Source organism: Astyanax mexicanus, chromosome 25 (assembly GCF_023375975.1).
Source record: "Astyanax mexicanus isolate ESR-SI-001 chromosome 25, AstMex3_surface, whole genome shotgun sequence".
NCBI lineage: Eukaryota > Metazoa > Chordata > Actinopteri > Characiformes > Acestrorhamphidae > Astyanax > Astyanax mexicanus.
In genome coordinates this window covers 1,910,032-1,924,499 of record NC_064432.1, presented here as the reverse complement: position 1 = coordinate 1,924,499, position 14,468 = coordinate 1,910,032, and the positions used below count along the sequence as shown (strand labels likewise).

At 34.8% G+C, this 14,468-nt stretch overlaps 1 protein-coding gene and 1 long non-coding RNA gene across 2 annotated transcripts in view; one reads left to right on the top strand and one right to left on the bottom strand.

The window, feature by feature from the left end:
• tacr3a (tachykinin receptor 3a) overlaps positions 1–3,821 on the top strand; it is a 48,083-nt gene extending 44,262 nt beyond the window's left edge. The window contains exon 5 of the mRNA XM_022681629.2: positions 3,369–3,821. Coding sequence (XP_022537350.1) covers positions 3,369–3,657 — 289 coding nt within the window. The 3' untranslated portion in view covers positions 3,658–3,821. The remainder of the gene's footprint in view (positions 1–3,368) is intronic.
• LOC125787717 (uncharacterized) overlaps positions 1–14,468 on the bottom strand; it is an 80,292-nt gene that overhangs the window by 29,138 nt on the left and 36,686 nt on the right. The gene's annotated exons all lie outside the window — the stretch shown is intronic.

Here is a 14,468-nt window from a genome sequence, read left to right as displayed (position 1 = left end):
CCAGAAGTTGTTTGAACTCAAATAAATTAAGTCTGTTTTACATAAAATTGGATATTTCTAAACAATACTCAACTATTTTGAGTTAGTTGAACTGAATTTGTGGCCACATATTCTGTACTATTCAAACTGAGATCTTTGAGTTGAACAAACTTATAATAATAACTGAGTTTAGTCTGTTTTGCCATTAACAACATGCTTCTTTTCCATTGGCTTCTGTCACAATCTATTTGCATACTGGGCGTGTCCAACAGTTTCTGACAGACTAACACTCACCATCAGTGTGTAGTGATTCCCCCCCGGGGCTACCTTAGGTAAACTTGTAGATCACATATTATGATTAAATGCTTGTTCTCTGTGTTGTAGGCTGTAAGAACAAGCATCATTTACTGAGCTGCAGTAACTCTGTGTTCTCTCTGTGCTCTCAGTACTTTTAATTCTTTACTGTTTTCTTTCATCTACTTTTCTATGAGGATTTAAAAAAAATAGTTGAATGAAACCAGAAAGAAAACTAAATACAAGTTCAGGAAAATATAAATTTTAAATATATGTGTATATGTATTTGTTAAGTTTACTGTACTTAAAAATTATATTACATGAACTTAAAATTTATTTCCAGGTAATCGGTTACAATAAAAGTTTTGAGTTTAGTCAGCTTATCGGGTTTTACAGTGTAGGATGAATGTATGTCGGTCATGAAAGGACACTGATACCACAAGGTAGAATATTTTTTTAGTAATTTAATACTGCTTTTAATTTACAAGAAACGGTCTTATGGACTGCTGCTTTTAAGAACACAAGCTGGTACGTTTCAACCCAATCGAAATCCCACTCGTTCCACCTCCACGCTCGAAAACGCTTAACCCACCAGCCTCAAACACAAAAGACCTTTTTTCTTTAACTCCAAGGGCTTTCGTCATGGCAACCTGGAGTACTCTCCTCCTCCATGCTGGTTAAAAGCTAGTCTCGTTGAAGTCTCTTTGATGGCTCAGGTGTGCTCCCGAGGGCTTATTCATGGTGATGATGATGAAATAGCCTTTTATATAAAAAAAGAAATGACCTTGACATATTTATTTGAAAGTATGTGCCAGAAAGATTAAGAGCTTAGAAACGTGTCCTGCTTTGTTTGGAGATACTAGCTAACTTTTTGACTTCCCTTCTAAAAAAAAACCATATCAGCTGCTGATTTGGTTGGATGGTTTGGTTGGTTGGATGGTTCTAGAATTTCTCCTCTGGGATCAATAAAGTATCTATCTATCTATATCTATTTATCTGATCTAAGTGGGACTTTGTTGGTGAGGGAGGTTATAAAAACCTTGACCAGCATAGTGTGTGTTGCGTTTTATTTTTGGCGCACAAAAAGTGCTCAAACAAAAAGTGTTCACTGGATAAGTTTGGTCATTGGATCTCTTCTTCTAAAAAATATAGATTATGTTTTCAAAAAGGCTCAAAAATGTATTATATCCTTCTTTCACCCTGTTCTTCGATGAAATCACTCAAAGAACATTTTGTCCAATATCAGAATTGTTGAGCTAAAGCCTTCATATTTATATAAATATATATATATATATATATAATACATATATATATAAAATGTATATGTCTATCAGTGACTTGATGCTGATATACTACATGTCGTGATGATTGAGCACAAAAGGACTGGCAGTGGAAATGCCCATTATAGCTGCTCGCTCCCTCATTCAGCATGTAGCTTTTGAAGCCTGAAGGCTAACATCAAAGACCTGGCAACCCAGGAACAGCAGCTCATTGATAGATTTCTCCATGCTTTTAGTAAATGGAGGGACTACACACACACACAGACACAGGCACACACACACACATACCTCCAACCTTACTGGTTAAAAAAAGAAAAAAAAAGAAAAACAGTTACACATAAAGCTCAATTAAGCACACGCAAACACTAAAACAAGCTAATTAATGCTAACAAAATGGCTTTTAAACCATAACAGAGCTCTGCACTGGCTTATGAGTATGCAAATTAGACAAATATGCATACACGCATGGCTTTAATTGCGACTGTAAACACTTGAATATAAACTACTTAAAATGTAGAAATTGGTCTAAATCCCCCTAGATTAGTGCATTAGCACATTTTAGCTTAACTTAACAAATACATATACATATATTTTTAAAATTAATATATATTTTCCTGAACTTGTATTTAGTCTTCTTTCTGGTTTCATTCAACAATTTTTTTTAAATACTCATAGAAAAGTAGATGAAAGAAAACAGTAAAGAATTAAAAGTACTGAGAGCACAGTGAGAACACAGAGTTACTGCAGCTCAGTAAATGATGCTTGTTCTTACAGCCTACAACACAGAGAACAAGCATTTAATCATAATATGTGATCTACAAGTTTACCTAAGGTAGCCCCGGGGGGGAATCACTACACACTGATGGTGAGTGTTAGTCTGTCAGAAACTGTTGGACACGCCCAGTATGCAAATAGATTGTGACAGAAGCCAATGGAAAACTCAGTCAACTAAACTCAGTTATTATAAGATGATGCAACTCAAAGATCTCAGTTTGAATAGTACAGTATATGTGCTCACAAATTCAGTTCAACTAACTCAAAATAGTTGAGTATTGTTTAGAAATATCCAATTTTATGTAAAACAGACTTAATTTATTTGAGTTTAAACAACTTCTGGGTTTAAAGTGTAGATGCTCAACTCATACTGTAAATCCAGAAGTTGTTTGAACTAAAATAAATGAAGTCTGTTTTACATAAAATTGGATATTTCTAAACAATACTCAACTATTTTGAGTTAGTTGAACTGAATTTGTGAGCACATAAACTGTACTATTCAAACTGAGATCTTTGAGTTGAATCAACTTATAATAACTGAGTTTAGTCTGTTACCATTAACAGCTTCTTTTCTATTGGCTTCTGTCACAATCTATTTGCATACTGGGCGTGTCCAACAGTTTCTGACAGACTAACACTCACCATCAGTGTGTAGTGATTCCCCCCCGGGGCTACCTTAGGTAAACTTGTAGATCACATATTACGATTAAATGCTTGTTCTCTGTGTTGTAGGCTGTAAGAACAAGCATCATTTACTGAGCTGCAGTAACTCTGTGTTCTCACTGTGCTCTCAGTACTTTTAATTCTTTACTGTTTTCTTTCATCTACTTTTCTATGAGTATTTAAAAAAATAGTTGAATGAAACCAGAAAGAAGACTAAATTCAAGTTCAGGAAAATATATATTAATTTTAAATATATATGTATATGTATTTGTTAAGTTCATTGTACTTAAAAATTATATTACATGAACTTAAAAAAACGTATCACATTTTACGGTGTACAGTTAAATGTTTTTCGCCTCTTTTTTTTTTTTACCAAAGGTTTCGTGCCGGTTTCAAGCGAGCGTTCCGCTGGTGCCCCTTCGTACGCCTGTCCAGCTACGACGAGCTGGAGCTGAGGGCTACGCGTCTGCAGGTGGCTCGGCAGAGCAGCATGTACACCCTGTCCCGCATGGAGACCACCGTGGTGGCGGTGTGCGACCCGACGGAGCCTTCGACCAACCCGACCCGAAAAAGCCTCCTGAACCACCACCCCAACGGCTGCTCCCACTCCACCAAGAGCAGAGCGATCACCTACACGCCCAGCGACCCTCAGGAGGAGTTCTGCTGAAGACCGTGTGCCAATGCTGCAGTACTCGGGGGGACGACGGACGGAAGGAACATCTTGCCTCGTTTATCTTTCGCTCCATTTTATTGTGCATCTTAAATGAAGATTGAGAGATGAAGTGTATTTGAGGCCTGTTGTTGTGGGTTTTAGTCATTAAGGGCCAAAAATATGTATATATATATATATATATATATATATATATATATATGAGACACGCTTTATATAGAAAGTTTTCATCATATCAGGTTGGAACTGTGAAAGACCGCGGCGGAAATCACTGTTTGAACTGAGTCATTTGCTAGCTTTCAGGATTCAGAACTGATCCTGTGTAAAAGAAGAAGTTTAGCTTTTATTTTTGCTGTTGTGTTCCTCAAATTAAACTAAAATAAAATAGAAGAAAAATATGAAAAAAGGGAGAGGGCAAAGAATCTACACTGAAGCATTGAAAAAAAAACCCTGCCAGTTAGCTTTAGCTTTTCTAACAAGTAACAATATGTAAAAAAAATATATATTCTTTTCTGTTTTTGTCTTTGAGAAAAGCTGTAAATTCTAAATTCTAAGTTCTAGCTTGTTTTCTGAGTGTAAGCTCAGTATAAGCTATAGTCGACAAGCTAGCTAGCGTTTCACACTGTAGCTAGACTACAAAACTCTTTGTGATGGTAAAAAAAAATAATAATAATACTTTGAAGCACTTTGATATGCTTTATATAGCCAGTTTTCATCATATCAAAATGCAGCAGCTTTCATTACACTGTGTACTATTTAGTGCATTTACCAGTGTAAGAATATACTTACGAACATAAAAAAAAAAGTTAAATCAAACCAACCAAACTTTAATGTGTCCATTCCAAAATATGTAATCGTCACTGTAGAGATGCACCAAAATATTGGTCAACCAAATATGTATCCAAAAATGGCAAAAAGGACCTGAAGGGTTTAGACAAACAATTAAACACACACTAAACACACATACCAGGTTGCAGCCAGCGTGGAATGTGGAGCTCTTTGCTAAAATGTCAGTTCTGTGGAATCATTTTTACATAGTATATCAGAGAATGAAAAACTGCAAAATAACATGTTCTGTATTTAATAATTTACCTTCAAGAATTTGTTTATAATTTATATGTTTGTTCTTAGTTTTGGCCTAAAATATTAATTTCAGGGCGTGCATTCTTTACATTTGCATGGATGTTATAGAGGGCAATTTAAAGTGTGAACATGGCGACAGTGTTCCCACTTTTAGACCTCAAATAATGCAAAGAAAACGTTCATATTCATAAAGTTTTAAGAGTTCAGAAATATTATAATAATATTTGGTGGAATAACCCTGGTCTGGTTTTTAATCACAGTTTTTTTTTCATGCATCATGTTCTCCTCCACCAGTCTTACACACTGCTTTTGGATAACTTTATGCTGCTTTACTCCTGGTGCAAAAAAATCAAGCAGTTCAGTTTGGTGGTTTGATGGTTTGTGATCATCCATCTTCCTCTTAATTATATTCCAGAGGTTTTCAATTTGGTAAAATCAAAGAAACTCATAATTTTTGAGTGCTCTCTTAATTTTCTTTCCAGAACTGTATAAGGCTACACTGCCCCCTACTATTTGGAGTGGTATTGCTCTCTTCCATCTGTATCTATTATTATTATTATTATTATTATTATTATTATTATTATTATTATTATTATTAAACTGATAATCAATTAAAAAGAAGAACATTCAAGACGAACATCTGATTTGTTGAGTATTCAATTTGTCTGATGCTCCCTGTAATAAACATCAGTCAGTCAGTGCTGGTGATAGATCGATAATAAATAGTGTGTAATAATACAGTAATTAATCGATGAGGACGTCCAAATTCCATTGAATTACACTGTTTTATCTGGACCCTGCAGACACACACACTGCGGGATTGTGTGTATGAAAGTGTCATCAGCTGAAGATGAAAGGTTGCTGCAGGAAACCCTTCCCCCCGTACGCCTGTGTGCGTGAGATCGCTCTATTTAGCTTTAGCTCGCAGGAAGCAGCCTGACAATTTCAACTGTCAAGTTCTGTTCACATTCCTGCAGAAAAAAAAGAGCCTGAAATGATAAGCGGCGACAGGGTGGCCAGAGCTGGCGTTTTCCTCCTTTTTCCGCGAGGCGTCTTTGTTTCGGGTGATTTTAGAGGACTTTTCTTCTGTAAAACACTGGATTAACCCTGTCGGAGGTCTGTAAATTACTGTGGGATTGAGATATAGTTAAAAAAAGGTATTTAGAATTGATCCTGTGTAAAAGAAGAAGTTTAGCTTTTATTTTTGCTGTTGTGTTCCTCAAATTAAACTAAAATAAAATAGAAGAAAAATATGAAAAGAGGAGAGGGCAAAGAATCTACACTGAAGCATTGAAAATCCCTGCCAGTTAGCTTTAGCTTTTCTAATGCTAACGGATGTTTTTCCAGATATTTCTGAAGTAACATAGCCTCAATATGTAAAAAACAATTATACTTTTCTGTTTTTGTCTTTGAGAAAAGCTGTAAATTCTCATTTCTAAGTTCTAGCTTGTTTTCTGAGTGTAAGCTCAGTATAAGCTATAGCCGACAAGCTAGCTAGCGTTTCAAACTGTAGCTAGACTTTTTCTCCTTTTTCCGCGAGGCTTTTTGTTTTGAGTGATTTTAGAGGACTTTTCTTTTGTAAAAACTGGATTAACCCTGTCGGAGGTCTGTGAATTACTGTGGGTTTGAGATACAGTTGAAAAAAGGTAATTATTTACTGTAATTGGCTGCGTAATTGACTCTTTTAGGCCTGAAAGTAATTTTTTTTGCGTGTGTGTGTTCACTTTTTTGCCAAAACCTGTTTAAAACTAAATTATCGGTTCACATCAATGTTTATCTTAAGTTTAAAACCCGGGAAAAAAATAACAAATTTCAGATTTTAAATAATCTTTAAAACTATTTTATATATGAAGGGAAATTTTAAAAAGTTTAGTCTTAAGTTATGTTATTTTGTATTTTGTATTCGAAAGTTTAAAAATAAAGGACAACAAAACATTACATTATATATATTACTTATGTATATGTAATAAACATTTACATGGATTAATTTAATATAAATTATTTTTTTACCCATAGTTCAGGTGATATAGATAGAACATTGAGTAGAGACTACAAAAAGTAAAAATAAGTGATAAATAAGATTTATTACCTTTTCAAAACTGCAACAGGATGATTGCTTTAAAAAAGTGAATTATAACAAATAAAAAAAACATTACATTAAACAATGAATAAATTAATATGAATTAAACTAAAGTCACAGATTATAGCAGTTTAAATTTGATATATTACTGATGTTCCTGAAATATGGAAATTTTTTAATCAAATGTACATTTTAGATAGTCCAAACTTCTGGAAGTTACTGAAACATCAATAATGAATAATAATTAATAATAATAATAATACATACTTAATGATATTTTATACAAACTGTTTACACAATACAAAAAATTAAATTGAACTTATTTTGTTTAAAATTCAGTAAAATTATAAGTATTTAATTATTTCAGTATGCTGGAATGATACAACACTGTATTGATTGGTTTAAAGTGGGGGAGGAAGTGAGATAAAAGCACGTCCAGAAGCCTTAGAGTGTGTTCTTCTAACTACAGGGCAAATTCAAGTGTAATGGTTTATTTTCCAGGTGAGAGAACTCCACCTGTGGCCACTGCAGAGAACACACACACACACACACAAAACAAACATACTCTACACACAAACACAACTTCTATTATGTTCTTAAAAATCTGCATTCATTCATCCCATTTTCAGTCAAAACAGCCATTAAGTACCAGTTGTTCCTCTTGTTCAGAAGATATTACTGAGGAGATCAAATAGAATATCAAGTAAAGTACAGAGGTGGAAAGTAATGCATTACATTTACTCAAATTACTGTAATTGAGTAGATTTTATGAGTAATTTGTAATTTTTTTAAGTAGTTTTTAAAATAGGTAATTTTACTTTTACTCAAGTACATTTTGACACGAGTAATTTACTTTGCTACATTGGAAAACTCCCCATTACTGAGTAAATAATTAAATGCTGGTAAAAAAAAAAATAAAAAGTATTGTCTGATTTAAAAAATGCTAATAATTCCATACGTTTTTATTGGAAACATTAAACAATCTGCATAAATGTAAAAAAAAAATATATATATAGTAAATAGCAGTTAAAGCACAGCAATGACAAGTTAAAAAATAATAATGAACTGTAAAACTATAAAATTACAGTTTATAGTCACATATATTACCATAATTTTTTAACAGTAAAGAAAAAAAATGGATGATAGAAACCTATAACACGTGTTCTTAAAAATGTTTTATGGGGTGGTCTGAACAAATACTGCCTGAAAGATCCAAATTATTATGTGGAATAATAGTTCATTAAAAATAATTTAAAGTAACTATGTAACTTTTACTTCAAGTATATTTTAAATTGAGTAATTTTTTACTTTTACTCGAGTAGATTTTTAGATACATTTTTTAGGTAATTTTACATCATTACAATTTTTCAGTACTTTTTTCCACCTCTGGTAAAGTATATATTATATACAGAAGAAAGAATGTAAAATTAAAATAAATGGAAGTTCAAAAAAATATTTAAAAACTACCAAAATCGCCCCTTTAGATGAAAAGTCTTTTTCTGAAAAATGTTCTTTTTTTTAAAATAAGACACGTATGGTTTGGATCTGTGTTTCTGAGAAAGGCATGTTATATAATTGTATATAACATATATAAAACAGTTGTCAGCAGATTGCGTATTACTACAGTAAATATCTGTATATAAGTGTCCATTAAGAGAATAGGTATAATACAGTGAGTAAGTGTACAGTAAAACTGGTTTAAAAATGTTTATAGAGACTCTAGAGTCTATTTGGTTTAAAAGTTATTTTATATGAAAGCTATAACATCTTATAGTGGTACATACGTCGTGAATGCATTAGCATGGGTGCATCTACAGATACAGATCTGACAGATAAAACCTTTTTTAAAGCCGTTACTTTCTTTAAAACATGTGCTCTACAGATTCTTCAGACGTGTGCTCTTTGTGTGTTTCAGATTAACAGCGTGTAATAACTGTAATTCTGTTAAATGAATGTATTTCTATCGCTGCTGGCCTTTCAGGCATGACGCTTGGAAACTCCTCCCCCTCTCCACTCTTCATTCCTGTAAAAGCATCTGAATGAATGTATTTCTCAGCAGCTCTGGATTCCTTTTGTCGTAACGGTAATGGATTGCGTTGAACTGAAAGCGTAACTTAATTCCTTTCGCTGCTTCTTGGAGACGGAGCGCTTTTTTCTTCGCAGTTTGGACTTTAGTTTCGGCTGTTTCTTTCTCTGTAAATAAGACTGTATGTATACAGTATGTACCGCCTACCAACTGAATGTTCAGACGTTTTGAAAGTACTCTTCATGATTGTACTCATGATTGTGTTTTAAGGCACGTGTGTGTGATGTGCGTCACTCTGTCGTCTGTTAAAGTTCTCACCTTTTCGTGGATTCTTCTGTATTGAACTCTATTTAAGAGCTATATGAGATATTGTATTGTATATTCATGTAAAGAGATCAATAGTATATAGTTATTATATTCTATTTAAAGGAATGCTGGGGTATTTCTCAGCCTGATCTACAGCTTCTGTAGCATGTGATTCATTAGCACGGGCAGCAATTCTCATCTTTTCAATCATTTTAATATTTAGAAAATATTGTTATAATAGAAGTCAATGGGCAATTGCTAAAATGTGCTAATAATAAAAACAAAACAACAATAAAACTTAAACAACAATTTGAATACTTGTCCAGGTAAATGTCTGGCATATTGGCACATTGGTAAATGTCTGGCAACAGAAAACACAGAAAACACAGGTGTGCCACTGACTGAATACAACCTAGACATATGTCAACAGTCAGGTGTTCATTGCTATCTTGGCAGTGGGTAAAGGTAAAGAGAGGGAAAGGTAAAGAGATGGAAACATTTCTAAATGGGTGCATAACGACTACAGTAGATTAGAATATAACAGCCTAAATAAAGGTATAGAGCCAGAAGGTAACATAGACATGAGAGCACCTTAAATACTGGTGCCCGTTCACACCACAATCAACAAACCCGATTGAACAGAACCAGGATATCAGTTTATCATAATTTCCTGATGTCTTACAACAAAACACCCAGAATTCTGCAGCCTTTATATTTAAGGGGAAACCAAATTCAATACCAAAAGCTAAAAAAACAAGCAGGTTTTCAGCTTTGTGAAAACTGGTCTCAAACAATATTTGTAAGGTTATTAAAGAGTAGAGTGGCCTTTATAAAGAGAGTTTATCCATCCATCCATCTGACTTCCACCAAATCTTAACTACTGCTGCCTATTTTCTGTATTACTCTATTTTCTTTTCTTAAAAAGATGAAGAAATGTGACAAATCTTACAAATATTGTTGATTAAAAATTCAAATTTGTAAGAAAGAATACACCCACTATTATCGATTATCTATTATAAGGTAGTTTTCAGTGAGTAGTTCTTCTTTTCTTTTACATAACAAAAGCAAATATTGAATTTCTGTCCATGATAAAGAATGATATGCAGATACAGATACAGTGCATATACATAATATAAAAAAATACCAGAGCATTTCTTTGATTTGTGAGTTGATGTGTGCTTTTGCAATTTCACCGTGAATTCAAACAATTAAAAACGTTTTGTGGCATGCAGGCGATTGTGTCTTAGTTCTGTCGTGTCTTTTTTAAAGGGCATCACGTGCCCTGTAATTGTGTAGGTCAGTAAAATTTGTGTATTGTGACCCTTTTTTTTAAGGTCACTTTTTTTTAACAAAAAGGTCTTTGTTGGAGCATACTAATTGTTGGTTAAATTTCGTTTACGCTTTTTTTTTATGCAGATATGCTATTTGACATCATGTTGGCCTGTAAGATGTTTAATCCCCAGAATTTAAGATTTTTTATTCAGTTATTAATCCTAATAAAGGAACATGAATGCACTTACTTTTAACCCAATTCAATGAGTTTTCCTTGATAATTATATTTATTTCTTTTAAATAAAGTCAGTATATTTACGTAAACATTTCTGCATACAAAATACAATCTGTTAAAGCCACGTCCACAGCTAATATCATTGGTCCGTTGCAATTTGGGGCTTAGGGGTGCCTTTCTGGGGTATAGTGATAAATTTATGTTTGGGCCGTGCAAACCTTGTGTAAATGTGTAAATCTCCTACATTTCCTATTGGCTGTTTGCCTACAGGGGGTGTGTTCACCTTTTTTACTCACCATCACTGTATAATCTTTCCCTCTAGGCTACCTTCCCTTATCTGTACGCTTAATTTACAGATTAATCATGCCTGGCCTCAGTGTTGAAGGCTGTAAGAGCAAGTTACCACTTTAATCTGCTGCAAAGGGTTGCTTTACATTGGCTAAATCTGAGCCAATAAGATCACTGATGTACTAACTCAGAGTGAGTCAATTTGGGATAATTGTTAAAATGTAAGATGAATATAAATACAAAGCCTATGATATTATTAACTAAATAAATCTATTCAGATCTATCAGTTCAGCTTTCAATGAATAGGGAAGTGTTGTTGGTTGAACAAATTATAACGGACTATATTTTACATTAAAAGGTAGCTTTAAATTATTATAAGTTGGTTATAGGTTGGTTTAACAAATCAAAGTGTTCAGCATGTACATACTTTTCCCATTTAAATCAAACAGACATTTGTTTTTCCAGTGTACAGAATCAACTATGATGAATGATTTTGTAATTTTTTTTTAGTTCAGCATTTCAGCTTCTTCAGTCCCACAGGGTTCAATTTTGGGTCCTATAAAATTGATGATAATCACGACAGCAGTGTTGTTGCTGCTGGACGTGGGTTATTAGGATCACCTGTTAAAGGCTGTAGGAGTCGGTAGGTGTCTGGTACAGTCACCTGTTTTCACTAGTTTTGCCGGGTTCGGCGAGGTTAGCTCATTAGCGGCGTCGAGACGAGTTGGAATAAATGCCTTCTGTCGTCGTGGCCTTCAGTGGGTCAAGCTGAGCGCCCGTGTCCTGGCATTTCTGCATTCATGCTAGCCTAGGGGCTCTCTGGCAAAGTTATAATCCAGTCCCCTGCCATGGATCCGCCTGGCGTCACACAGAGTCTGCCTTCTGGTCATGCCTTGTGTAGACTGTTTTTAGTGGGTGGTTACTGATATGAATATGGATATTTGTATAGTTTATATGGTGGTTTTGACAAAAAAACAATGTACACAAGGTTAACCTTACTCTACTATACCACCAAATATATGCTGTGAGCCTGGATAAGGCACTTTCAATGTAAATCAATGTAAATGTGTTTTTTGAGCGATTCTATTGGTCCATTCATCAACATAAAGACTGTAAATCTGCCAGATTCACAAAAAGATGTCAAAAAGATAAAAACCTTGGAATTGGAGATGGATGGTTATATTTTAGTTAACATTATATTAAAATAACCTTAATATCAGCTTGTTAACAAGATAAAAATAAGAATAAATTGGACTGCATTTTCAAGGTCGATTAATAATATTTTGATTGGCTACTTACTAGTGGATATATGCCATTCCACTAAAATCTACTGTAAATTAATCAGATTTTGTTGTGTTGTGCTACGTCTACGTCTAAGGTGTGATATCTGCAAATACCAAGCTTTTATTCAGAAATATGTATTGTTAGTGTTACTACATAAATTAACTTGTAATAAGAAAAACTTGACGTGAGAATTAGAGTGAGACCAGAGACTTTAAAAAAGATGGACGTCGTGTCGCCGTTCCCATTCATTCAATAAAAATGAATACAAAATCTTCCTCCATGTTGGCGATCCTGAAACCTGAGTCTGTAGAGCGCAGTAGAGACCAGAGGAGGGAGAAAGACTGTGGAGAGACCGCCTACTCATTTAAATAACCCCGCCCCTGAGGGCTGCCTCGAGGTCACAGGCTGCAGAGCGGAGCGAGGCGGAGCTGACGGTCTGTTATTGGTCCCGCCCATAACCAGCCCTTTTACAATAACCACACCTTTTAGAATAGAGCTGAATAACGTTTTAAAAAAACAATTATGTGGGGATATAAAAATTTAACAATATAAGCAGAGGTTACACTAAAGCTGCTGCTTTTAAATAATGGAGGTAGAATTACAGTATATTAGAAAATAAAAAAAAACGTGATTGACAGTTGTTCTGTTTTGCCTGTTTTGAAACCTATGGGGATGGGTGGGGTTACACAGCTTTCTGCAACCGAACAGCAGGGGGCGCCCGACCTGTGGTGGCTTCACTTTTGAGAGACAATGCTCTGTCCAGCTATAAACTGTCTGTCCTGCAAATACCTTGCATCTCCAAAATGGCAATTTACAAAAAAAAAAGTGTAAGAGTGATTTTGGAGCATTTCTATTGGGCCATTTATCATACAATTTGAACACAATGTAAAGAACACCTACCAGATCCTATGAATAATGAATAATGGAAATGGGATACCATCAAACATCAGGCAAATGTGGTTCAAAAAGTATAAACGTGTTCCTTCAATTCTCATCAGTTTTCTTTTATCATCATGGTACATGTGATGGGTCATTATGAATCTGGCCTGTGATGTTTCCCTTCTGATCTTTTCTTCAGGAGACTCCAGCCACACTCGTCTCTTCTCAAGCCCTGTACTAAATCCAGCGCCACTCAGTCGAGACTAATCCCTCAACCCTCATGACTGCATTGTTGGTGTGCATCAGCTGTGCACCATCTCTGCAGCTCCCTGACGGCCATTTCTGTTTCCTGGGGAATGTTCCCACACATCAAAGTAAAGAGAGATTACCACAGCGTCTGAAATGTGCTGGAGAGCACGGCGGCGGTTAATACGAGCTCTGATTTCAACACAAAAGGAAGGTCTTCAGCTTCAGTACAGTTAAAGACTGTAATGTTTGACGGATTCAACTGCTGAATTTTTTTATTTAATAAATTAAATGAATGTTTGTTTAATAAACTATAAAAATAGTCGCAGTGGTAGGATTCTCTGTCCATTAGTATTTTTCCCTTGATATCAATGTACACAGCATAGACTGTGTATAGCTGGACAGAGCATCGTCTCTCAAAAGTGAAGCCACCACAGGTCGGGCGCCCCCTGCTGTTCGGTTGCAGAAAGCTATAAATCTGTGTAACCCCACCCATCCCCATAGGTTTCAAAACAGGCAAAACAGAACAACTTTCAACCACGTTTTTTTTCTAATATACTGTAATTCTACCTCCATTACTTAAATGCAGCAGCTTTAGTGTAACCTCTGCTTATATTGTTATAATAATTTTTATATCCCCACAGAATTCGTTTTTTAAAAAGGTGTGGTTATTGTAAAAGGGCTGGTTATGGGCGGGACCAATAACAGACATCAGCTCCGTCAGGACACCTTATTTCAGAAACGAAATGGAAATTTATATATCTAAATACCCCAGCAAGTAATGATGTGATGGGGCCTATCATTTAGAATATGTTCAGAACAACATGGCCGCCATCCTTTATGAAACAAAAGAGTGGTATGGCAGTAGTACTTTAGACCATATGGGTATATATGGGGTATATATGGGGCTTGATGACCCAGAGGTAGAGTTTGGCGCAAACTTTTCCCAAAATCTAGCTATGAAAAAACTTCACTAACTTAAACAGCTGATGCAACCATTTAAATATCTCACATAATTTTTTTATTGTTCCCTGCTTTGGAGTATTTACCCATGTCTAAACACCAAACAGACAGAAATGGAGAGGAATCATAAACAAAGCAACAAAACT